The sequence below is a fragment of the Girardinichthys multiradiatus genome, chromosome 1, assembly GCF_021462225.1.
Source record: "Girardinichthys multiradiatus isolate DD_20200921_A chromosome 1, DD_fGirMul_XY1, whole genome shotgun sequence".
NCBI lineage: Eukaryota > Metazoa > Chordata > Actinopteri > Cyprinodontiformes > Goodeidae > Girardinichthys > Girardinichthys multiradiatus.
The window spans coordinates 40953931-40981674 of record NC_061794.1 but is presented as its reverse complement, the minus strand read 5'-3'; the positions used below and the strand labels follow the sequence as shown (position 1 = coordinate 40981674).

The 27744-nt window shown below is 38.3% G+C and overlaps 1 protein-coding gene across 1 annotated transcript; it reads right to left on the bottom strand.

Moving 5' to 3' along the window:
- Positions 1 to 10: 10 nt before the first annotated feature.
- Positions 11 to 27528, bottom strand: ptpn22 (protein tyrosine phosphatase non-receptor type 22). Its single transcript, XM_047367924.1, has 26 exons — positions 27255 to 27528; positions 21817 to 21925; positions 19633 to 19709; positions 19405 to 19500; positions 19280 to 19318; positions 19088 to 19159; positions 18775 to 18834; positions 18410 to 18552; positions 11493 to 11559; positions 11303 to 11380; positions 11068 to 11154; positions 6636 to 7194; positions 6484 to 6558; positions 6255 to 6332; positions 6046 to 6117; positions 5821 to 5951; positions 4775 to 4802; positions 4544 to 4636; positions 4189 to 4257; positions 3965 to 4098; positions 3791 to 3818; positions 2166 to 2228; positions 1795 to 1898; positions 1680 to 1710; positions 1505 to 1588; positions 11 to 605 (listed from the first exon to the last, which is right to left on the bottom strand). Exons 1-26 carry the CDS (start codon positions 27348 to 27350, stop codon positions 544 to 546), a joined length of 2535 nt encoding a protein of 844 aa, XP_047223880.1. The 5' UTR covers positions 27351 to 27528; the 3' UTR covers positions 11 to 543.
- Between the last annotated feature and the right edge of the window lie 216 nt (positions 27529 to 27744).

Sequence of the window (27744 nt, the reverse complement as noted above, 5' to 3'; positions counted from 1 at the left end):
GGAAAAACACTCAAAGTCATATTTTTAATAAATAATTGTGCATATCCGTATGCATGACAATGTTCCTTAGGATGTCCGTTTCATCATATCGCTTTTAAATAAAATTGCAGAGAAGCACTAAATGATGTGTTTGAAAGACAGCGTCATGCTCATGAAGATTCAAAGTTGGACCCATTTTCTTGCTTCACACTGAAAGCATACAGGCAGTCACACACATACATATCTAATGGTTTAACAGCTTCAGCACAGAAAAGTCTTCTAACTGCAACCTCTTCCAAGCAGTTTCCCATTTCAGAGAATTCGCACTTGATTCGAAGTTTATTTTTGCTGCACTGTTCAGTAGTTCAAATTTGCTTTACTTAATAAATTGCACAATGAATGGGCCATTCCTGTGTGTCCTGATGGGAGGTGCTGCTGCACAGATCCGCCTGTTTAGGTTTTTCTTTGCTGTTCTGCTGTGCCGGATGTTTTTTCTGAAAACTTTGTAATAAACCTGCTTCTGTCCCAAAGTCACTGAGTAGTGCAGTGAATGAGACCATCTCTTCAGATCCAGGTCTCTGGATAGCTCCTGGGACCTTTTGGCTTTCCAAAGCGGCTCCCGAATCCTGTTGAGGATAAGGATGATGTCAAATTGTATTTGTAATGTTATTTATGGTAACGTTTTATCGCCTTGAAAAAGTATTTAGACTCCTTGAACCTTTTTCATATTTTGCCACATTACAAATGCAAACTTGATGTATTTGTGGGGGGTTTCATGTGGTAGACAAACACAAAGTACTGCATAACTATAACGTGGAAGGAATATTATACATGGGGATGTAACTACTTTTGAGTCTTACCACAAATTCTCATTTGGATTTTGGTCTGGACTTTGACTGGGCTATTCTTATCAATACATATGCTTTGAAGAAATGCATCCTCACAGCATGATTCTGCCACCACCATGTTTCACCATGAAGATCGTGTGTTCAGAGTGAGGTGACGGTGTATCTTTACCCTCTCACATAGCTTTTTACTTGTAGGCCAAAATGTTCAATTTGAGCTCTACCTGACCACAGCACCTTCTTCCAACGCCCTATGAGATGTTCAGAGCTTGGGATACTAACCCTGCTTTAAACCTCTCCATAGCTTTACAACTGACTGTCCAATGTCCACTGTATTCTTTTGTCTTGATGATGCTGTTTAATTAATGTTCTCTAACAAACCTCTGAGGGCAGTTGGATTTATACTGACAATAATTTATGCAGGTGGACTGTCACTAATTGGGTTGCACTGGATTTTTATTTAGGGGTAGCGTAAAGGTGGCTAAATGCAAATGCATGGCACACTTATTGGTGATTTGTGTATGTTAGAAAAAATCCAAGCCATGTATTATTTATCCTTCCGCTACGTAATTATGCACTAGTTTTTTGTCAATTACATAAAATCCAAATGAAATACATTGACGTTTGTGGTTGTAATGTGATATAATGTGGACAGGTTATAAATTGATATATTGACTTACCAAATTTGAACACATTAAATGAGCTACTGTGTGGGGGAGGTGCAGCTTCGGCCTGAGATGGAGGCGGTGGAGGGGCTGTTTTAGCTAGAAATCGTTTTCACACACAATTATTTTTTTTAATTAGAGAAATTATTAGTTTTATCAACAACATGAAGTACAAAATAACATTACTTACGTTTCAGTTTATGCCTAAATATTTTCAGACTCTTAAATACAAAAAAAAAACCAACAAATTATTGATCTATACTTTAAATGATGCATTACTTATAACTTTGCTCTTCCTTTGTTACCTTTGTTCTCAGCATGCCCTTATCATTGCTTTTGTCTGCTTTGTTTCCTGATCTGTCACTGTTTAGGGAGGGCTTGCGGTTCATATTATTTTGTTCCACTTGCGCTGATGAACACAAACAGAAGACACAGCATATATTTGCCCAGATATTGACGCTCATTTGATTCAATACTCTCCGACATATCTGTGCAGAAACGTTATCTGAGCTCTTATAAGGAATCTCTGCTTTCTTACATGTGCTGCATTTTGTGGCTGATCTGCTATTTCTGATATGTCTGAGGATCTATCATTTTGATAACAGGTACTTGTATAGTTATTAATAGCACACTGTGTAAGAAAGGCTACTGTGTAGTGTGCATCAAACTAACTCACCACTTCCTCCTTCAGCTGCGACCACAGGAAGAGGAGTGAACTGCGGAAATGCACTGAGGGGCTCTGCAGTATGAGCACAATGATTAAAAAAACTTTTTCACACTAATAATAATAATCTGCACACAAAACAATTATCCAGTCAAGCTTTGAATTCCTTCATTTAAAAATAATGCCTCCCTGTTATAGTGATGCTTTTAGTCCAAATGAATCTGCATACTAACGTACTAACCAAAAAGCTCAAAACAGTGTTTCTTTACAAATGAGGAAATCTGATGAACCTTGTTCTCAACAGTTGTTGCCATATATTTGTGGTTACTGAATAATTAATCTGATCTGTACCTGTTTATCAAGACATGAGAACAGAACCAGATTACGACTTTGTTAGGCCTTAGGCAGAATTTGATTTGAGTCCCCAGTTTCAGTTAATACACATTTAAATACAAGAAAAACAAAAGCATCAATCTAACAAATCAAAATCACCATTTACATGTTTTTTTAAACCACATGAGTTTCTCATTTGGATAGTGACCTTTCTTCTAAAAGCATCATCTTGCTTTATAACTAAGGACAGATAGCAGATTTAATTTACTTTGTAAAAAATAGCTTGTTTCTGAGAAAATGTTGAATTAATGTGCAAACGCTTGTTGGTAACACAGAAAAACGATGTTGCAAGCACTTTTGCGATAAATATAATCTATGCAGGAAATGGGGGGGGGTTATGAAAAGAAACACAAATAGGGAGGATGGATTTCCCCTTACTATTAGAGCAGGGACTAAACAGCAAGACCATGAGGTGACTGTGAATGTTGTTTGTTATCATAAAGTGTATCAGGTAAGAAGATACTTTCTTTTACTGATAATTAGCTTTGATTTTTCTCTTTGTCAGAGCCAAACGAAGGAGAGAACATTTGGCCGCAGAGGCTGTCTGTGTTCTTTAAAGTTTCCTTTAATCACTACATGACTAGCATTAGCTGGAAGTGACATTTTAGGCCTGAACAACATGCTGTTTATAGAAAACTAAGTGTAGACGGACTTAGAGAGCTTGAGTGTTGGGACGGACTTTGTTCTTGGAAGACCATTTTGAAGACTAGATTACTGTTGGTTAGCTAAAACCTCTAGAGTAACCTATCATGTAGAAAGAAATTAGGGCTTGTACAATCACTGCATAGCTCGCTAATATAAAGTATTCTGGTGACAGTTGTTGGGAGACAGTTTGCCCATCTGCTTTACAGTAAGAATGCTGGTCAGAACTGGAGCACAAATCACGATGTCTAATTTGTGAGAAGTGGTCTTTCCCCACATTGGTAAATTATAGGCAGTTAGTTTGCATGAAACATGATTTCAGCAAAATACAATAAGCCAAAAAAGAACATAAACTAGCTGAATTAAATTATGATGTAAAGGTTACAACTAGTATATTGAATTTTGAACTCTAAAGATCTATATTCTGTGTGAGAGGTGAAGTTCTCTTGGGGGGACCCCTCCAGGCCTGTGGTCCAAAGCAATGGCTTAAGTTACTGATGTCTTTGGCCAGCTATGAATCTGAGCCAACAACAAGCTAGAGGCTATCTCTGTTTAACTTTTAACAGCTTAAAGGCTCAGTAAGATGAAGGCAGATAACTCACCTGATCGTGAACTTTTAGCTCGAACGCTCTAGAAGAACACATTAAAAATGTTAAAAACTCACTGGTTAAACAATAATTTTGGCTTTAAAACCAGCTAACAATGAACTTACAGTGGTTCTGTTGAAGGGCAACCTAAGACTAACTGCTATGTTCACTTTGGATTAATTTCTGTACCTTGCTCCGGTTCTTGACAGCATCCAGGAGCTTCCTGGGCTGGGAGCTGCCATCCCACTCTGATGACATTCCTACCCTTGGCAGGGGGTGTGTTGACCCCATGGAATGGGGGCGTAGCATATTTCTCTCATGAGCTGAAGGATCAGACAGAGCAGCACCTTTTAGACAAACTACTGCATTTAAACTAGCTGTATCTCAGTAGTACAAGGGAATGAAATGCTTACTATCTTCTGCAGGGAGAGGAAATGATTCTGAGGCTCTTTTAGCAATAGGTGATGTCAGACTGTCTGGAGCTATAAAGACAGATAGAAAAGCATTTTTTACCTTTTTTAATTGATTCTTCATTTCAAAAAATATTGTGTACTGTAGATTAATCAATTTTATATTTACCTGATTTTATAATTACTTTTATGACATGAAATGTAAAACCTTCAAACTGATAGAAGATACTCCTTTTGTCGTACTCTATGATTTCTGAATGTATATGTTTTTAAGCTTTATTTTGCTCATTTTGATGTACAGATCATTCATTTTAAAACAATTATAAGTTTCTTCATCTTTTGTGCCGGACAAGCTTACTGTGAGGAGGAAGATGTGGAGGAGTCAGAGGATTCTGAGTTGAACAGTAATTTTGGACATTTGTTTGATCAAGCTGCATTTCTGAAGCTGGAGCTATCATGAGAAAATACAAAACTGATTAGGTTATTAGCCTTCGAGAAACATCAAAAGTTGCAAATGTGAAGATTAGTAGTTAACATTTTAATCGTTATACTATCAGTTTGCACTGTTTTTTTATCAGTCAGTTCTTACCTGAGAAAGTCATTTTTGCTCTAAGACTCTGCAAGAAAAAAACACGTTTAATTTGAGACAATCTACGCTGTTTTAGAAACATTTGGAAATTAGTGGTTAGACATACAGCCCATAGGTTGGTCTACTTCAGCGCTTGGATTGTTATTAAAACCAGTGCATGAGAAGTACTAAATGCCTCCATGTCAAACATGAAGTACAGAGATCCTCCTCAGTATTAATGAGCCCTGTAGTGTCCTGCTGACATTCCTCTTACTTGATGCTATCTGGGTCGTTTATAATGCCTCTGCTGCAGGGATGGGATTTATATAGAGTTCATCTGAACTTCTTTCAGAACCCTACTATAAAAAGAAATTTAATTATTTGAAAATATTGACTTATGCTGTGTTTGAATTTAACTGGACTGTCTTATTTTAATTTCTTTTCAACTACTAACTAGAACTTCCCAGCCGAGGTCAATGAGCCAGGGCTCAACTACCAGACGCTTATGCGGGAGTTCACCATCCGCGTCCATTGGCTGCCTCTCTTTGGAGGTTTTCTGGGCACATTCCACTAGGAGGAGACCCTCAGGCAGACCCAGAACTTAGGAATACTATGAGATAAGGATGGACGGAAGGACGGACAGATCCTTCCTACATATTTTTTATGTGTACGTATGATTAACATTGTTTTAATGGCTGTTTCAGGTTGGTCAGTCCTTGTATTTATTAAGCCCAAAAAATATCAAGTGAGATTTTATTTACTCCCTTGGTACCGAAATTAAACCTAAGTAATGAAGATGAAAGTCAGGCTTCTGCTTAACCCCTTTTATCAACCTTGACCACCTTTTAAGCTCATTTAGACATAAAAAGATGTCTTCATGTAGGCATTGTTTCACCTTCACATTTCATCCAGCGTTGGTCGTTGTTTAGAGATATAGCACTGTCACCCAGTCTATTTAACGAAACATTTGCTCTGAGGGATATCCTTTATCTGTCCTACATCTTACATCCCATCCATTAACTTCCAAGGATTTTCTAGATCTTCCAGTGAGAAGAATGTTTCATTACCTTGCTCCTCACAAATGTTTTATCCTGATGAAGCAACTCTTCTGTCTTCAAAGTTCCTGACCATTCTGAAGACAATCCAATTACACCCAGGTTCACAGCCAGTGGCACCTTGAACTGAGGCGCTACAAGAACTGAAAACCAAAATTTGTTCATTTAAAAATTTGATTTTCAGTAAAAATAATGTTAAACTTTGTTTTTATTAAAGCATTACTGTTACAATGTTACCTGGATTGGTGGCTAACTCAAATGATTCTGGGGTTCTCTCTGGGAGTGGTGGGACAGGTGATGGGGCGCTTTCTAAGAATATGGAAACAGCAAGTGAAACAATGTATAAATAATTAGGTGTTTCTGCTATCCAAAGAATAACGAAGAATAAATAAAATGGAGGCAAAGATCTTATGCTCTTAACAAAAACTTTCCATTGCTCTTCTTACCTTCCAGCTCCTGTATGGGTTCAGCAGCAGCATTTGGAGGATAGATCACCGACAGCCTTTCACACTGATCTGGGAGCTCTGACAGACAAAAATCAGTATGTGTTCTTTCACGTTTTGATGCATAATCAGAGAATATCACAATTTGTTTTTAAATTACAAACATAATACTTTAAATCTAATGGCAGCAGATTGCTTATTTTCCAGACAGATCCACACTGAGAGAACTAACCTGCTTCCTCTGCCAGGAAGAAGGATTCAGGAGTTCGTTCAGGTAAAGGTGGAGGCGCTTCATCGTAAGTTGGAACTTTGAAGTACACACAACTGCAATTTAGCAACTATTGTTTTCGTGAAACTAACAAGTGCGCAAATGTTTCTGCTTACCTGAGGCCGGAGAGCTGATTTCCATGGTCTGGTCGTTTAAGAGCACAGAAGGTGCACGGAAGATCAGGCTGCTAGTCCACTTTGAGTCTTCTGCTAGGTCCACTACAGCCTCCTTAGATGAAGGGGAGCTCATAGGAGTGTCAAAATAGGGGTCCTCCACCATTAGACACACAGCCTCAGGCACGGCCGGCAAAGGTGAAGAATTCATCACAGAGATGTCATTAATGTTCAGTATGCTCTCACTCGCTGCATATGCAGTATGATTGGTATGAAGCAGTTTAGAAGATCCCCTTGGTTCCTCAAGTAACCCCTGGGTAGCATTCAGCGCCTCTGGTATGGTGTGGAATGGGTTATATTGTTCCTGCCCCCACTGCATGTCCTCATATTTAAAGGCAGTTAGATTATCTGAAGCCTGGGCCAAAGGAGAGCTGGAATTTTGTAAATAACTGCTTTCTTCATCAAGCAGGTCCTGATGGTGTGGCGTTAAATCAAACTCCTCACTCTGGTCAGAGGAATCATTTTCACTCATCTCAGCGATTGCTGATTGAGGCAACGTCTCCTGCCAGGATCAAAACACAAACACGTTACAACAGGATTTGATCACTAATGACCACAACCTGTGCTTTAATCGGGCTGCTTATACTTCTTATACTTCTAGAATATCAGATAAGTAAATTCTTTTTATCATAAGCACTCAGCACTTAAAGGGAAAAAAGTGTAATAAGCAACATCTGGTCCATTTGAGACTGTATGTTGATGTGATCCATTAGTATGTACTGGAGTGATAATCCCAAAGCCCTGATCTCAGGTGCAAGGTAGCCTACAAATCCAAATAAGTTCAAACAGTTCAGTCAGGAGGAATGGGCCAAATTTTCTTTTAACTACTGAGAGAGGCTTGTGGAATGATGACCCACATTTGACTTATAAAGTCATACACTTTTAAAGTCCACTCTGACAATTACTAAGGAAGAAAGTTGTCATTTTGCAGTTTGAAAATAGAAATCATTTTTGTGATCCTAAAACCGGTAAAATTTCGTCAGATTTATTAAAAGACAGTGGAAAAAAGGTTGTGTCTTTTTAATACAGTATATTTAAATATCCAGTATCAAATGTACCTGTATGCAACAGGAGCAGCTGATAAATGACTGATATGATGGGCAAACAGATTAACAAGAAATCTAAATGAAAAAGGATAATCTAGCACATTAATAATGCTATGTATAGTTGGAATCCGACAAGACTGGTAAAAACAATAAGTTTGTGTCAGTTTTGAAGGTTGAACTTAAAGTGTATCTTCATGAAATCTTAGAACCGCTACATAACTGGTTAAACTACAGATTTACTATTGGTTGGGTCAAAAAAAATCATTAAAAGATTACCTAAATAATTTTGTTATTCAGGTCATCTTTAACCTTTCACCTCTTTAAGACTGTTATTACTATCAGCAGCTCAAGATTACATCATACAAAATCACACAGTTTAGTATTTGGGACAGACGAAATGCAGTCTGAACTACACTTTCTAGTTGCAATGTTAAGAATAGACACACATGGACAAAATTGTTGGTACCCCTCGGTTAATGAAAGAAAAACCCACAATGGTCATAGAAATAACTTGAATCTGACAAAGGTAATAACGAATAAAAATTATATGAAAACGAACAACTGAAAGTCACACATGCTTCAACAGAATTATGTTAAAAAATAAGCTCATGAAACAGGCCTGGACATAAATGATGGCACCCTTAACTTAATATTTTGTTGTACAACCTTTTGAGGCAATCACTGCAATCAAACGATTCCTATAACTGTCTATGAGACTTCTGCACCTCTCAGCAGGTATTTTGGCCGACTCCTCATGAGCAAACTGCTCCAGTTGTTTCAGGTTTGAAGGGTGCCTTTTCCAGATGGCATGTTTCAGCTCCTTCCAAAGATGCTCAATAGGATTTAGGTCAGGGCTCATAGAAGGCTACTTCAGAATAGTCCAATGTTTTCCTCTTAGCCATTCTTGGGTTTTTTTAGCTGTGTGTTTTGGGTCATTATCCTGTTGCAAGACCCGTGACCTGCGACTGAGACCAAGCTTTCTGACACTGAGCAGCACATTTCTCTCTAGAGTCCCTTGATAGTCTTGAGATTTCATTATGCCCTGCACAGATTCAAGACACCCTGTACCAGATGCAGCAAAGTAGCCCAGAACATAACAGACTCCTCCATGTTTCACAGTAGGGACACTGTTCTTTTCTTCATATGCTTAATTTTTCTGTCTGCGAACATAGAGTTGATGTACCTTGCCAAAAAGTTCAATTTTTGTCTCATCTGTCCATAGGACATTCTCCCAGAAACTTTGTGGCTTGTCAACATGTAGTTTGGCAAATTCCAGTCTGGCTTTTTTATGATTTGTTTTCAACAATGAAAGTCCTTGGTTGTCTCCCATTAAGTCCAATTTGCCTCAAATTGTCGGATGGTGCGATCTGACACTGATGTTCCTTGAGCTTGACATTCACCTTTAATCTCTTTAGAAGCTTTTCTGGGCTCTTTTGTTACCGTTTGTTTTATCCGTCTCTTTGTTTTGTCATCAATTTTCCTCCTGCGGCCACGTCCAGGGAGGTTGGCTACAGTCCCATGGATCTTAAATTTCTAAGAGTTTATTTTTTTTAAAATAATTCTGTTGAAGCATGTTTGAAAAACAATGTCTGACTTTCATTTGTTCATTGTTATAGAATTACTATTAATTATTACCTTTGTCAGATTCAAATTATTTCTGAGACCATGGTGGGGTTTTCTTTCATTACCGAGGGGTACCAACAATTTTGTCCATGTGTGTAAGGTACATCACTACATGATATTTAAAGAGGAAACGGAAAAAAATACCCATCTATCCAACCACCCTCCACGCTCTTATTTCCACGAGGCAAAATTTGAATTAGCTAATTTTTAATTGTGCCATTGAAGGTGAAAAAATTAAACCCTGCAGAGATCAGATTAACTTCAAGTAAATGTGTTGCTCATCGCACACTACCATCACAGGTTTTAATCATCCTGCCTGCTTCTTATTTTCCACTCGCCATTTGACTGCACTCTATAATTATGATATACTGAAACCACAAGAAAGCCTACCACAGCTGCTTGTTTTCTGCTATCTGATGCTTATGCTTTTCATATTTTTGCATTTGGAATCCTAGCAGTTACATGCAAAAAAAAAAAACGTAGTTTTCTCATTTTATTTATAGATCTCAGATCTTAATGGTTATTGCTAGTACATGCTACCAATCTTGCTGCACCTCCAGGAGCGTCTTAATAGTTTAGAGTAACATTAAGCTGCAAATTTTAGTTATTCAGTTCAAAAAGTGAAACTAGGTTTAATTACGAACAGATTCATATGCTTTAAACACTAATTTTGATAAAAAGTATGTTTCTCTTAAAACAACATAAGACTAATAAAAAATTATGCATTCAACACCTTGATCAGTGCACCCCTTGTCAGAATTAGTGCATTAATGCAACATGGTATTGAAGCAACCGGATTCTAGGTGTTTAGGTGTTAGGTTGCTTTAATGGGACTGCCCCTCAGTTCATATTAATGGGTCTGGTCTCTTTCATCCTCCTCTAAACATAGTTCTTTATGGGGTTTAAGTCACTATACATGATATTGGTACTTTTGGCAGTGTAGGTAAGTGCCAAGTCCTGTTGAAAAACTAAAATCTGCATCTCCATACAACTTGTCAGCAAGTTAAGGCATGAAGTGCTTCACACCAGAAATGTGACAGTGTCAGGCCATGTCCTGTATACAGAAATGTACAGGATATGGCCTACAACTGTCACATGGGAAATGTGACATTTGTAGTCATGTCCTATATATCTATATTTAGTGGCTCTTGAAGAACTGACTCTAGCTGCAGTCCATGGCTTGTAAATCCCCCCAAACTCTCAAATGGCATTTGCTTCATCATCCTCTCAAGGCTGCAGTTATCCCTGTTGCTGTTCACACATTTTCCTTTTACTTAACCTTCCCTTTAATATGCTTGGTTATAATATTTTTACAGTCAGCTTCTGTAGCAATGAACCTTTGTGGTCTACCCTCTTTATAGAGGGTGTCAATGACTGTCTACTGGTCAACTGTCATATTAACAGTCTTCTCCATGATTGCCTGCATTTCTGTATTAAAATCATATTTTGATCATGTAACATTTCAATTCCAATTTTCTAAAATAATTAATTACAAGTTTTTATTAGCTGTATTCCATAATCTCAAAATAACAGAAATAAGGGCTTGAAATCTGAAATATCCAAATAGTGTAAGCTTTATTTGGACCTTACAGCGCACTGGCCACAACATTAAACATTTACTGAAAGGAAGCTTGATCGCCACTGCACACATTTTACTTTTCTATCTGACTACTTTAGATGGATTTGTTGTTATTTTAGCTGCTCACCTCCTTGTGGCAGTTTCGCGGCTCCAAAGTTTGCAAATACCTCTGAAACAGTTCCCTGATGGTTCTGTAGACGAGGAGATATTGTTCCTGGTGGTAAATAAAAGCATGCTTTGTTAGAACATGTGACTTTGGGACAAAAGACAAACCAACCTTAGATGCTGTGAAGGAAAGGAAATGATGCTGACATTATTAGCCCAAAAGGCAGTAATGCTTTCTGAGGAATTTGCATAATTACCTTGGTTTGAACTACAGATGGCCTCTGGGTTCTCATGTCTTGTACTAAGTTATAGATGTTAAAATCTGAGGTGAGCTTCTATAAGCAGGCACATATAAGACATACAAAATTCATCACTGTCCAACCAGTCAGAACAATAATATTCATACACTACTCAGACACAATGTGTGACTCCTGAGGATAGAATTACCTGACTCCTGAGGAGGTTCCATGTGTAATCAATAACACAAAGAGCTCCTGTTCTTCCACAGCCAGCACTATAATCACAAGAGCAAAAGGTTTTGACCAAATGACAGAACCTCAGCCACTTTTTCAGTATTAGAATTGCTTGATAGAAATAAATTGTCACAGGAAGGGTACATGGCCTGTACAGGTCCTTCTCAAAATATTAGCATATTGTGATAAAGTTCATTATTTTCCATAATGTCATGATGAAAATTTAACATTCATATATTTTAGATTCATTGCACAGTAACTGAAATATTTCAGGTCTTTTATTGTCTTAATACGGATGATTCTGGCATACAGCTCATGAAAACCCAAAATTCCTATCTCACAAAATTAGCATATTTCATCCGACCAATAAAAGAAAAGTGTTTTTAATACAAAAAACGTCAACCTTCAAATAATCATGTACAGTTATGCACTCAATACTTGGTCGGGAATCCTTTTGCAGAAATGACTGCTTCAATGCGGCGTGGCATGGAGGCAATCAGCCTGTGGCACTGCTGAGGTCTTATGGAGGCCCAGGATGCTTCGATAGCGGCCTTTAGCTCATCCAGAGTGTTGGGTCTTGAGTCTCTCAACGTTCTCTTCACAATATCCCACAGATTCTCTATGGGGTTCAGGTCAGGAGAGTTGGCAGGCCAATTGAGCACAGTGATACCATGGTCAGTAAACCATTTACCAGTGGTTTTGGCACTGTGAGCAGGTGCCAGGTCGTGCTGAAAAATTAAATCTTCATCTCCATAAAGCTTTTCAGCAGATGGAAGCATGAAGTGCTCCAAAATCTCCTGATAGCTAGCTGCATTGACCCTGCCCTTGATAAAACACAGTGGACCAACACCAGCAGCTGACACGGCACCCCAGACCATCACTGACTGTGGGTACTTGACACTGGACTTCTGGCATTTTGGCATTTCCTTCTCCCCAGTCTTCCTCCAGACTCTGGCACATTGATTTCCGAATGACATGCAGAATTTGCTTTCATCCGAAAAAACTGAGCAACAGTCCAGTGCTGCTTCTCTGTAGCCCAGGTCAGGCGCTTCTGCCGCTGTTTCTGGTTCAAAAGTGGCTTGACCTGGGGAATGCGGCACCTGTAGCCCATTTCCTGCACACGCCTGTGCACAGTGGCTCTGGATGTTTCTACTCCAGACTCAGTCCACTGCTTCCGCAGGTCCCCCAAGGTCTGGAATTGGCCCTTCTCCACAATCTTCCTCAGGGTCCGGTCACCTCTTCTTGTTGTGCAGCGTTTTCTGCCACACTTTTTCCTTCCCACAGACTTCCCACTGAGGTGCCTTGATACAGCACTCTGGGAACAGCCTATTTGTTCAGACATTTATTTCTGTGTCTTACCCTCTTGCTTGAGGGTGTCAATAGTGGCCTTCTGGACAGCAGTCAGGTTGGCAGTCTTACCCATGATTGGGGTTTTGAGTGATGAACCTGGCTGGGAGTTTTAAAGGCCTCAGGAATCTTTTGCAGGTGTTTAGAGTTAACTCGTTGATTCAGATGATTAGGTTCATAGCTCGTTTAGAGACCCTTTTAATGATATGCTAATTATGTGAGATAGGAATTTTGGGTTTTCATGAGCTGTATGCCAAAATCATCCGTATTAAGACAATAAAAGACCTGAAATATTTCAGTTAGTGTGCAATGAATCTAAAATATATGAATGTTAAATTTTCATCATTACATTATGGAAAATAATGAACTTTATCACAATACGCTAATATTTTGAGAAGGACCTGTACCTATATAGTGCTTTTTCAGGTCCCCAGAGACCCCAAAGCGCTTTACACTACAATCAGTCATTCACCCATTCATACACACATTCACACACTGACAGTGGTAAGCTACATTGTAGCCACAGCTGCTCTGGGGCAGACTGACAGAAGTGAGGCTGCCATAAACAGGCGCCACTGACCCCTCTGACCACCATCAGTATGCAAGGCAGGGAAAGTGTCTTGCCCAAGGACACAACGACTGAGACAGGCATAGCGGAGGCTCGAACCCGACAACCCACCGATTACAAGACAAACCCCTGCCACCATCGGCCCTCATCATCAGAGAAGATGTTTATTTTTAACTGTTTTCAAGGAAAATAAAGTACACCCTCTCTTAATTCTATTGGTTTACATACAAGGACATAAAATCATCTGGTTTTTAAGTTATTTAAGTCTAACCTCAACAGTATCAAAATACACAATGGATTCTATACTATCATTTTTTATTAAAGGCAACATGCTGTTAATAAATAACTTTGGGTTGCAGATCTGTATTTCAATGAATCACAAGACTTTTGGAACAATTTCTGCTTTGGACACATGTGATTGAAGCAGAGATGTGTGGCCATTATGCACAGCACTATGTTGAGTATAAAACAAAACAGCTGATTAGCCCAAACACCTCATATCTGAGCTCATATCTGATAAGTATGGGAGCGGAATGGTAATAATTTGGATGTGTTTTGTAGGTACAGGACCTGGATAGTTTGCAATCTTAAGCCATTCACACTGAGGGCCCGAGGCCATTTGTTTGCATAAAACTGTGTGGTTACAGGTTCATTTGCTGGCCCAGCTGTGCAGTTACATGTCTTGGATTGGCTGGCTTCTCCTGACTCCTCCCAACGGACATCCTTTTTGAAACCTGATTGGTTCGTCTCCTGCTCCTCCAATCATAGAAGAGAACCCATCTATTTAAACTTAGCTCACCTGTTAATAAGGGCGGCTTGGATTTTATCTGAACATCTCGCCTTGTTTCAGTGTTTGGGGAAACATCTAACCTTGGGTTGTTTGTTCAAATGTTAACTCACACTAGTTGGTGTTGCCAGGTCTAGGTTGCAACCAAATGTTTAGTTAGAGGCCTGTTTTGTGTAACTTTAAAAGCTGAGCCTCTGAAGGCAGGCTCAGAAGCCTTACTTGGGGAAATCTTTTGTTTGTTTAGTTGTAATCGGTGACTGAATTATTTTTATTTCAGCTCCTTTGGTTAATCAGACTTTTGAAAATGTAGTTTTGGTAAACTCCATCTTAAACTTTGTTATTAGAGACCATATTTGTTTTCATGTGATTGTTTTTATTCATTAGACATTATCTTTATAAACCTAGTTTGAAGGTCATTTGTATTAGTTATAGTACCCCCTTTTTGTTCCCTTTTTGTCAAAGTATAAAAAGACAAAACAATAAATTGCTTTTTATTTGAAAACAAAAAACAGCTACATCTGGTTTAATGTTACTTCCTCTTTTCCCTGGTTGAGCTGGGTCATACCACCTGTTATAGATCATTTTCTCATACTCATCATGCAAGTTCATCCGGCAAGATCATGAGCCGTGTGCGCTTTCAGACCTTGGAGCTGGGATCACAAAACCAAAGCATATAACTTCCAATACATGTTACAATAATGTAAATTCCCTTGAATTTAGCTTCTCTCATGTGAATTACATGTAAGTTAATTTCGTGGCTTAAGCTTACTGTCTTAACTATGGTTTAATGGCAAGAAAAAAAGTTAAGAGAAAACTGTAACTTAAAAAGGGTTTTGAGGATGTTGCAGCCCCTCATCTTCTTATAAACACTTTAAGTTTTAGGCTTCCTGATGTGAAGATCAGTTTCTTACTGTGCAGAAATAAAACTAATAACAGTTTTTTAATAGTGATGTAGGCACATTTGTTTTACATCTGAATAGCTAGGGTTAGGGTTAGCTGTGGTGAAGATTTACCAAAGAGGCATCTGTTGAGCTTAAAAACTAGAGACCATGTTAGGATGTGGCATGTTTTCAAACCACTTTTTCTGCGACATCTTTACTGTTAAAAGACAGTTGTTTTTTATCAGGGGGCTACTCGGTACATTTTCACGAAACAAAATGAATGTGTAAATGTTAAAGCATATTTATATGAAATTTAGAATGTGCTGATTTTAAATTCCTAGTCCCTTACCACAACAGCAAGAAGAAATGCTTGAATCTTTCTAGAAAACATATCATATCATTTCAATAAAACATGATTAAAGCCCTTATTAATGGTTGTAACTTGTAATCTTAAATACATGAAAAATGTGTGTTAAAGCAGCCGTAATACAAGTGGTGGAAACACTCGGTAGGAAAGCTAACATGTGTGCCTATAAAGTGCAGTCGGCCGTTGGTTTACCACCTACGTACATTTCCTGTCATAAACAGAAAGAGCAGGCACCACACCACTAAGACCTTATGCATGAGGACATGATGGCATATACCCTACAAGTCTTTCTGTATACTTTCTGTATACTGTACAATTCTTGCATGAATAACAAACTTCAACAAACGTCTGATGCTTGCATACAATAAACAGAATATTTTTTTTAAATTTCTAAACTAAACAATGGCAATGAAAAATGAAATATTTTGAAAATGTGATTGAAATAAACGAGATGCATCTCTCCTCAAGTTATTTTGACTATCTCTCTGTCAAAGCTGAAACTTGTTCAATATTTACTCTATTAAGATGGTTAAGATTATGGTCCAGCTTATTTTTTATAGTTTGTACAATTTGAGCTAAAAGTATTGTTCTTTCTGTCATTAAAACAGCCCTGTGTATAGTTCTAATACAGTTAGGACACCCTTAATAAAAAAAAGCAGTATCTTCACATAAAATATCTAAAATGATACATAGGCATGTCTCATCACATGCATCCCATGAGAACATTGTTACATAGCCTTTTGAAGTTGATTCACCCAGCCTAAACCCCAGACATTCAGTTTGGTGTGCTCATGACTGTTGAGATTAGGGTGAATACCATCCGTAAACCAGTCTTAGGCCTTCAGAGAGAAGATTGTAGCAGCTTATGATTCTGTAAGTGATTTGAAGACGTCTCTAAGGATTTGAAGTCAGCCATTCCACTATGTGGACAAAAGTCTGCAAATATCTATTTTGTTTTTGCTTAACTGTGAAGTAAGTAACCTCACCACAAGATTATAAAATGTTTCTCCAAAAACCCTAAAATGTCCTTATTTGACTTACAACAGGCTCTTGCTGCTGTTAATATAAGGCTGCACAAGTTTCAGTGGGAGATGTGCAAATAGGAAACCGTTGCCCTCTAAGAAAAACCTAAAGGCCAAATTAACACCTACCATAAAGAACAAAGCCAATAACTAAAAAATCCTGATGAATGTTCTGTGGACCAGTGTGAAACTGAATAATTTGGAGACCAGAATAGGAGAAATGTTTGGCAACAACCAAAAGACAGCATTCACGGAAAAGAAGCTTATACCAGCTGTGAAACATGTACCTGGAAGTGTCATGGTATGATATGCTTTGCTACAGCAGGGCCTGGCCATTTCACCATTATAGAATCCTTTATACTTTCTACTGTGTATCAGATGGGGCTTGAGGAAAAATTGAGACTAAAAAAAAAAAATCAAAGCTGAAGCAGAGCTGGACTTTGCAACATGACAGGGACATAAAACATAACAGTAAATCCAACCTATAGACATCCAAACAGAGTCGACAAATGTGGAAATAGTACATTTTTTTCTCTACAACTAAGGTGAATGTTTATGTTAGTCTAATACCCCCATCATGCTACTGCATGTTTGAATTGTATTTTAATGGTATACAAAAATAAAAGTCTCTAAAGGTATAAATGAACACCCCAGCCTTGCCTTTATATGCATCTGATACTGTAGCACCTCATTTACAGCAAAAAAATTACTACCATAATCGTTGCAACTCAGACGCCTTGTGAACTGCACATACTGTATGCTCCACTGCTTCGAATTTTATGCAAGTTGTACTCAAATCAAATTTCACAGCTAGGACCTTATAATAGCTGTAACTATTTCATGCTCTGTGATGTAGATGCTTTGCACTGATGAAGTTGTCATAGCCATGAAGGTTTGGTCTGGCCTAATTTTGGATTAACTTAGCTAATATTTATTTAACAACTTTGGAGCCGTCATAAACTGTGGATAGAACATTGAAATGTTAACGATGAAAAACAAATTACAGCAAAAAGTAACTTGCCTCATGCAGAGCAGTTATTTGTACACCCTTCATTCCAACACATAGGCTACACAATATATAAAACAAAGGCAAATCAAAACTGGTCAACACGCATAATTCATACATGTGACAGGACTTGATGTTTCACAACATGAGCTTCATTTCTTCACATTTAAACACACATGAGACATGTTTCTATAATTGTCAACATGTGTGACAAGATAAAGAAACAGCTTGAAAGCATCTTAAAATTAAGATTATATTTATGAGGCTTCAAGCTTAATTTTTATCAAGGCCCATGTTCTGCAAGGTATATATAGAGCTTTATTGTTCTACCTGACATTTGTAACAGCCCTATGTATGTTAATAAGTTATTCATTATTGAGTTTTGCTGAGTGGTGAGAACATTGTGAGTTTTCTGCATAGCTATTAATGTTCCCCTCCATGTTGTTGTAAGTTGGGTAGCTTTAGATTCATAATGAGAAAATAAGTGGTCTAAGTATGTAGCCCTGTGGTCCAACAAGTAGACTGACACATGTTTACTAATAGTGAAAACGTGGGACCAGTTTACATTTCTTTTTCTTTTTTGTAAACATGAAAGTAATACATTTGTCAGTCTAATAATGCATCATGCGATTTAGAAGTTGAGAGAACATAGAGAAACAAAACATTCTTTGTTCAGATTTGCTATGGTCCAACGGCTTGCCTGTGTCTTAACATTACTACTTCTTCATTGGTTTAGCTGATAAGCTAGATGGGCCATTTTTTCAGAAGCACAGAAAAGCTGAAGAATGCAGGGAACAATTAATGTTGGCACTGTCAAAAATATATTTCAAACCTTTTTATTAATGAAAAAATAAACATTTGCTTAAAGAAACAGTCTCTTTATCAGACAGTGGGTTCTGTAAAAAGTTCTGACCTGCAGTGGATGCATATGGGGATGTCATCATGCGCCTGATAACAGCGCATCTCATGCAACATGTCCAGAATGGGCGGGATGGTGTCTGGTACTCCATGATCCGGCCAGTTGAAGTAGTGCAGCTGTTTCAAAGTGCGGCTACACTAAAAAATTGACAAATTGACATTTCTGTCTTATGTCAAATGTGCTGTTTGAAAACTTAACATTTACATTAATCAGTGAGGCTTCTAACAAGATACAACAAAAACTACTTTCAAATTACAGTCTATGTTTTTAGTCTTTGGAGCTGTCAACAAAGCAGTTCCTTATCTCTTGATTGTCTCAGGTAAAATGTACTGACAGTTACTTTCAAAGTTGATGCTTACATTGCGATAAGTCAACCTTAACGTCCTTGCCAGATAGTCCCCTTTAATCTCCTCAGAATCCTGGCAAAAAGTAAAAAAAAAATCATATTTTCATATGTTTAATGATTAAGATTACTAAAACAAAATATATTACGCTTCAAAAGTAAAAAAAGTAATTTCTTTCATGTTGTTTTGATGTTGTTCAAACAGGCATTCCATGATGTGCTGTGGGTATCAGCTGTGGATAACTGGAAAACTGGAATGTGACCATGTTTTAAAACAGTTATAGGACTGTCTGAGCAGGAAGTGTGACTCTGAGGCAAAAATTACTCACGCAGTGAACAGTAAAAGCTTCACAGACAAACGCATCGTCTTGTTTTTGTGGCCAGTACACTTCACACTTTTTCTAAGAAGAAAGCAAGCAAGAAAGAAAGAAATAAAGAAAGAAATATTTCCTTTTTTTATTTAAATTCATATAAAAATGTAGATATAAAGCTAATTTATGCCCTGTGAAAGGCATTGTTACCTTTCCCATTTCAAATTCTCGACACGACATGACAATAACCTGAAGAATGAAGAACAAAAGGAGTTCAACAGGATTATAAGAAAAACAACTTTTTGATCAACACAGCAAGTGACAGGCAAACCAACCTTTACGTTATATTCCCAAATCATCCTTAAGAAGTCCACCAGTGTGTGTGATAGTGGACCCTGAGTAGCAATATAGGCCCTGGACCCTGAAACTCCCTGTAACCAAAACACAGTCAAAGGATGTTGTTGCTTACACCATTACAGTTATAGGTATTATTAGCAGTGTTACTGCTTATTACACCAAAATGATCAACAGATTTCTTTCTCAAGAAAAGAGGGTGAATTTACCTTGATAAAACTGGCATTGATGTAGTCGGTGTCTTTTTTGGATGTCGTGAAAGAGAGTTTTACTCTAGTGTGGTCAACTGAAAGAAGAGGAATGTGTGGTCAAGTGCCAGTTATGTGAAGCCTCATTAACTGCATAAACTTTTCATGTTCTGGTTGAAGAACTCAGCACAAGACACCATTGCCTTCTGTCTAAACAATGTGAACATATGATGGAAAAGTGAAAGGTGAAAAGACCTCCAGATAAAGACGTCGAAAGATGTCTAAATGTGGTTTGAAAGTAGCTGGGGTTGATCACATGAGCAAACCATGCCTTGACCATAATGTCTTTGTTTAGACCATCTTTGGACAGGACGTATGCATCTAAAAAAGTTACATTTTCAACGTATTTTTGTGGGCTAAATGAAAACAAGGTGTGTTTGACCTTAAAAAAAAAAACCTTTATAAAAAGATGTCAATAGATATCCAGTAGTTGAAAGGAACTGACAAAAACAGGTAGGCATTGTTAAGCGCCCAGAGTGGAAGTAGTTTGGTAGAAACCCAGTGAAAGGTTTTTAAAACATTTGATTTGAAAGCAACTATGACATCTGGATCAGACTACAGAGGTCCTATGTCATTTGAGTAAAATATTGCATGCAGTCGTGGAACGTATGACAGTCAGTGGAAACAGAGGATAACTCATAAACCCAACAGACAACACTATCAGCACTTAACTATGCAAAATTTAAAGTGGCTGAATGTTGGAACCAAGGCAGCCACAAATGCCACGCTGCAAAGAGTTCACCCTGTGTCAGGCAGCTTCATGCTATACATAAAAACCAACAATGCAAACTCAATAAAACTGCATCATGTGCTGGTAAAGCCCTCTAATGGACAAATATCCCTTTTGTCTAATGACATTTTCACAGCTGATTTTGTTTTCTTCTGCTGCTTCAGTCTTTGCCCATAACACATTTCGTCTCAGAGATATTACTTTATGTGCCGTGAAAAGATGTGTCTCCGTTTTGGTCACATTTAAATGTTTCAGATCATTAGAGTAATTTCAAAATTAAAGATAACCTGAGTAAATATAAAACGACTAATTTAATGATGAATCGTGACTTCAGTTATTAAAGGAAAAAAAGCTACACAAACCTATGTGAAAATCTCCCCCTCATTACTCAACATTTTACAGGTTTTAACTAAATGTTTGAGAGAGCTTAGTTTAATGTCCAGCTACATAGTGGCACATTAGTTCTTTTTGACCCTCATAAATATCATTTATGAGGGTCAGATTTAATACAGGTGTAGCAATGACGAATATTAATTAGATTTTGTAGAGGCAGAGAGGAGCAGCTGCCAATCATCATTTCACAGTATTTGCACTGTAGAACTGTATTAAAAACCCTTAAAGTGAGAGGACGTTTGTGAGATTTATAGTTTCTTAAATAATGGCTGAAAGACGAGTCTAAGGCACATTAAACACACACACGCAGCAGCAGCTGTTAATGATGCACAGGCAGTGTTGGTCTTTTTATTTTTGCCTTGGAACATGAACCACTACTGAACAAGTACTACCTCCCTCGCAGGATATACTCTAGTTCCTGGAAAATGGGGATGATGTGGCATGGATATTACAATTTGCTTGTGTCAGAAAAACAAAAACAGAAGAAATGTATAAGAAGGCAATAACTTTTCCACAGGACTAAAATCTTGCACTTGTATTAAAACCTAACCCTGCCCATACTGTGTAAAACAGCAACATAATGAAAACCTTCAAATTGAAACATGTTTGCAGGTCATTGTGTAACTGTTGTGTCAGTTTTCTCAAATATTTCAACACAGTCAAAGGGTGTTTTGATTAGCTTGAAAAGGGTGCTGTTGTTAGGCTTTTGTAATCTTTTACGTTTGCTGTTGTACCACTTTTAGATACCTCAGTGAGATATAGTATTTCTCAACATTATTTTTTATGTGTTAATAATTTATGTATTCTGCAACACTATTTTAATCTAATAATAAAATTAGTTCTCAGCATTTCCTGACTTTCAAAACCATGCAGGCTGATGCATTTTTTATCAACTTCATATCGATGTTTTTAGAGTGCTTGTATCACGAGACTCAGACAGACTCACTGTAATAAAGCCTAGATGATCATCGTGACATGGTACATATAGCTGTATGCACAGGTCTGCACTGAGCCAGACTTACAGGGAACGATGTCCTTGTATCGGTTCTTCTTGATGTTTTCTTGCTTATCTGCTGCCTTGGTGGTGAAGATCTTTTCAATGCGATACTTTGTTGACTGGGTTTTCAGTCTCTGAAAAACAAAAGTGTTTTTACTACATGCATCTTGACTACAATGCTTTCATTACTTGTGACAATATAAAATGTCGCTAGGCTTTTTATCACTATTTATAACTGCATTGGAACAAACAACACCATGAACCAGAGTTACATTACAAAGATCTCTAAACTGCAGCTCGAGGCTTCTTTTGTCTTGGAGGGCTTAAATGAAGTTACGTATGAAAAATACAATATATTGGCAATAACAGTGTTTTTAGTTTGAATAATGTTATTTTACTAATAATTGATAAACTTGCATAGTCTGCAATAATATTCCTTAGATCTTTATTCAGTGTTTTAGATGTTGCAACAAAATGTATTCAATTGCAAGTTTTGTACGTGTCTCTAAGCCACTCCCTGATTTTCACCACCAAACTTTGTTATGTCTTGATGTCTAAGACTTACTATTTGTGATAAAATTGTAAAACTGAGACTTTGAAGCTTTCTCATATTCATACATGATTTTGCCCTCTTTAAAACAATAAATTGGCCACATTATGTTACATTCTACAACACTGAGGATTTACAGAGAAACCATCAACTATACGAAAATGAACAATAATGCATGTCCGGGCAGTTTAACTAAAATGTGCCAATGGTGATTTTTGTCATATTTGTGCATGAAATACAGAAACAAAAAGAACTTTTTGTAATGTTACTGTAATTGGCAGATACCTTCTGTATGAGAAACAACCCTCTCAGTCACCAGGGCAAAGATCTGCACTGAGCCAGACTCATAGCACTTGCATGTCATAGGAGGGCTTCAGACTGAAAAAGAACCAGCCCCTTTCTAGAAGATTGGTTCCAGCAACCATCCTAAGCACAACCATATCTCACTGGTATCTTTCTGCTTTGCAGAGGACCACTGAACAGTACAGAGAGCATCTGACACACTCGTCATAAAATGTAACATTATTCAAAGCAAAGCCTGTTAATGAAGCAGGAGAACAACTTTTCTGTAAGTATGTTTACACACAATAAATTGGAGCAACACTGAAATATATTAAGAGCTAAATTATCAAAGAGTTATATTAAAAGATTAAAGAGTAAACACACTAACATTAGCATAGCTCCTCAGCAACTGCTCTGTATAAAACCATTGTCAGCATGAATAAAATGGAGGGTTTTAATGAATTTAGCTGTGTGTATTGAGTCACATGTGTCAAGAATGAGAAAGAAGAAATTATAAAGTTATCATGTTTCTGGTGATGTGTTGTCAGAACATTACTTCTGCTTTTTTAACCTGGTTAACCTAAGAGGTTAACCTAAGCCTTTTTGGGCTGCCCTGCACAAAGTTTGGTGAGGAAGACATTTTTATTGATGTCAGGAAAAAAAAAGATTGTCTTTGGTGAGTGAATTAGGTGCAACACAATCACAATATCAATGTAGACCAAGCAATAATGATTAAGTATGAAGCTTGTAACCCTATTGTACATCTGCCTTGTGTCTCAATGGCATGCAAAGATAAAATGTCCTCAGTAAATAATGCTCTATGCCAAATCCTTCAAGTAGCTGCAACAGAATGATTGTCCAACTAATTTTCTAATTAATTTAAGTAATAATTATTTGTCTGTTCGGTGGAGCATATACACTCACCGGCCACTTTATTAGGTACACCTCGCTAGTACCGGGTTGGACCCATTTTTGCCTTCAGAACTGTCTTGATCCTTTGTGGCATAGATTCAACAAGGTACTGGAAACATTCCTCAGAGAGTTTGGTCCATATTGACATGATAGCATCACACAGATGCTGCAGATTTGTCAGCTGCATCCATGATGCAAATCTCCCGTTCCACCACATCCCAAAGGTGCTCTATTGGATTGAGATCTGGTGACTGTGGAGACCATTTGACTACAGTAAACTCATTGTCATGTTCAAGAAACCAGTCTGAGGTGATTTGTGCTTTATGACATGGCTTGTTGTCCTGCTGGATGTAACCATCAGAAGATGGGTACACTGTGGTCATAAAGGGATGGACATGGTCAGCAACAATACTCAGGTAGACTGTGGCGTTGACACGATGCTCAATTGGTACTAAGGGGCCCAAAGTGTGCCAGGAAAATATCCCCCACACCATTACACCACCAGCACCAGCCTGAACCGTTGATACAAGGCAGGATGGATCCATGCTTTCATGTTGTTGACGCCAAATTCTGAACCTATCATCCGAATGTCGCAGCAGAAATCAAGACTCATCAGACCAGGCAACGTTTTTCCAATCTTCTATTGTCCAATTTTGGTGAGCCTGTGTGAATTGTAGCCTCAGTTTCCTGTTCTTAGCTGACAGGACTGGCACCCGGTGTGGTCTTCTGCTGCTGTAGCCCATCGCCTCAAGGTTTTTGAGTTACTGTTGCCTTTCTATCAGCTCAAACCAGTGTGGCCATTCTCCTCTGACCTCTGGCATCAACAAGGCATTTGCACCCACAGAACTGCCGCTCACTGGATATTTTCTCTTTTTCGGACCATTCTTTGTAAACCCTAGAGATGGTAGTGCGTGAAAATCCCAGTAGATCAGCAATTTCTGAAATACTCAGACCAGCCCGTCTGGCACCAACAACCATGCCACGTTCAAAGTCACTTAAATCAACTTTCCTTCCCATTCTGATACTCGGTTTGAACTGCAGCACATAGTTTTGAGCATGTCTACATGCCTAAATGCATTGAGTTGCTGCCATGTGATTGGCAGATTAGAAATTTCCATTAACAAGCAGTTGGACAGGTGTACCTACTAAAGTGGCCGGTGAGTGTATAAAGCATTATACTTTTAGCCCCAGATGGTCAGGTGTCAAAACAGGGGTGCATCATAAATGATACACAGGGCGTGACAGGACTTTATGTTTCACTTTCAGATGTGACTGATACTTTTACACCTAATTATAGGTGTGAGACAACATCATAATCTAATGACAAAAGCAGAAAATGTGAAGGGGAGCAGATGGACTGGTCTTTCAGCCATATTAAAATACAGCATAACTGTGCATAGACAAAGAAACTGAGCTGGCTGAGAGAAAAGAACGCAAATGCACCACAATAACGCAGAAGATATTCTAATTCCTCCAATTCGTCTATCCAGAATTATTCACCTCTTGCAGACATGGTGTTGATAAAAAATGGAACATGGAGCACTTTCTTTTGGCAGTTAAAAAACTTGCAAATGGTGAACCATTAACATGAACTAATTCACTTGTAATTTGTTTTAACATGTGTGGTTACTATAGCAGTTTGCATGGAAACATATCAGTTCGACTCACAAGCATGTTCAGAAAATATGAACAGCTACCAAGACAGATGTAACTGATTCTTTCCTGTACCTTTGTTGTAGGCCACTGGCCCCTTTTTTAGGTACACCTGTTTCTAACACAGGACTCAGCCTCACATTCAACTCAATGCATTTGGGTGTCTAGGTGTGGCGAAGATGGCTTGCTCAAGTTTGAACGTAACATCAGAATGAGCAAGAAAGGAAATGTTAATGACTTTGAACATGGCGTGGTTGTTTGTGCCAACAACGTGGTTCTGAGTATTTCAGAAACTTCTGATCCACTCAGTTTTCTCCCACAACCTTCTCTCAGGTTTGCAGAGAATGGTGTGAAAAATTATAACATTAAGTGAGCAGCAGTTGTGTTAATAAACATGCCTTGTTGATTTCAAAAGAGAATGAGCAGATTTTGTTCAAGATGATTGTCAAAATAGCCCAAATAACCAGTAGTTACAACCATGGTATGCAGAACATATCTCCGATTGCTCAGAACGTTGAACTTTGTAACATATGGGTTATGGCAGCAGAAGACCACACTGGGTACCAATCCTGCCAGCTAAAAGCAGGAGATTGAAGCTCTGATTTGCACAGGCTCACCCAAATTGAACAGTAACAATTTGCAATGTTGCCTAGTCCACTGATTTTGAATTTCAGCTGAAACACTGAGATGGTTGTGTCAGAAACTTGCATGAACAAAATCATGGATCCATTCTGCCCTGTATTACTAGCGCAGGCCGGTGGTGGTGGTATAATGGTGTGGTGAATGGTTTCTTGATATACTTTGGGTCCCTCAGTACTGATAGAGCTTAATTTGAACATGAAAGCCTATATTGTTGCTGACCATGTTCATGCCTCTATGTATCCATCATCCTATGGTTACTTCCAGCTAAAGAGGTCACCATGTCCCAAAGCTCAAATCATCTTAAACTGGAACAGTGAATTCTCTGTACTCCAATAGCTTTCACCGTCTCCAGATCTCAACCCAAAAAGGACTTTGGGATGTGGTGAAACAGAAAATGGGCATCATGGATAGAAAGAAAAAACACAATTCTGAAGGCAAAAAGGTCTAACATGGCACTTGCAAGGTAACATATGCTCACTGGCCAATTTTTAGCTTCTCCATAGCTAAACCTAACTACTCACAGGTTGGATGCCCTTAGTGTTATATTTGAACTCCTATTGTTGAAGAGAATACAATTTTCTGTATTTTATTGCCTTTTTTCAACCTTTATATGAACAAGTTGACAACAAATGTCTAAATAAGCAAATATTTAAAACTGACAAAAACATGTTATACCCAAAAAGAGTGAGAGAAGTATAAAGAGCAGAGGAATGAAGTCAGTTTTTATGTAATGCACCCCAGATGTCCATCCTAAAATGAAGGAGACTTGGGATTAAGGCGCATCCATGCTGACGGGACTTTCTGAGACACCGCTCCTTTTGTTTGGAGGCCTGTGCAGATAGTTTACAAGTATGTTGCAAGACTTGGAGACTGGCTGTGACTATAACAACAGTCCTTTTTGTCCTTTAAGGAAGTGATACAACAGGGACCTCCTGTCAGAGTGGGGTTATTGTGACAGCAGAGGGGCAGCACGTGAAAAACACGATGCTGTCTTGAGGCTTTGTCAATCATCACGGCAGCATGCCACACATGAGGTCAAACATGGGGTCCGAAACATTTGAAGAAATCTTTGTGCATGGATGTCTGCTTACTACAGATGTTTGTTTTTGTTACTTGTGAGGGATAGCTGCGTTTATCAACAGTGCTTTCCTCACTGATGTCGATTCTGTGACCAGCGTTATCACAAAGAGGAAGCATTAAAGTACCAAGGAAACTGTTGGTGTTTTTGGTGAACATGACAGTTTAGAAATGTTAAAGACTATATGCTTTCATTTTAATTTATATTTTGTCTGTTCACTCAATAATAGGACATTTTAATTCTGTACTTAGTTCCATCAGGAAGTCAAAGGTAAAACAGAGGAAGTCATCATAGATTTCTGTCTTTGAACAGAAATTTAATGCATGAACTGTTCCAGCTGACTTACCGCAAACTCGTCAGCAATACCATTTGGTGCCCCCTCATCCACCTGACTCTCCAGCTGGGACAGGATGCTCCTCAGAATCCAGGCCTGCTGCTCCATGATTGGCTGTATGCTGCCTGGGATAGGGTTTCCTTCACTGGCATGTCAGGTCACAAAGGTCCCTGTCCATGGATAGTGGCGTTCTCTAGAGTTTAGTGCAGTGGCACTTCAGTGCACTTCTCTATCGTGACTCTTTCATCAAGGAACTGCTGTGACGGAACATATGTATTGTCACAGAGGAAGCAAAAGTCAGCTTACAGGTTCTGTGGTCAGAATAAACAGACTGACGCACCCCCCCTTTGTGTCTCTCACTGGGTCCTAAAGTCACCCGGCTGTTTGGTTGCATTCAAGTGCTAAATAGGACTAGAAGTGAAACAGCAAGAAAACCAACTGAGCCATGTGTGCTCTTAAACAGGTCTAAACAGCTCAACCTCTAAAAATCAAAGTGCACTGA

Coding starts and splice junctions, on each gene's coding strand:
- ptpn22 (XM_047367924.1), bottom strand. CDS start 27,350: ATGGAGCAGCAGGCCTGGATTCTGAGGAGCATCCTGTCCCAGCTGGAG. Junction 18,553..18,774: donor TAAGGTTGACTTATCGCAAT/GTAAGCATCAAC, acceptor TCAATTTTTTAG/TGTAGCCGCACTTTGAAACA. Junction 606..1,504: donor ATTTAATGTGTTCAAATTTG/GTAAGTCAATAT, acceptor TATCCTCAACAG/GATTCGGGAGCCGCTTTGGA.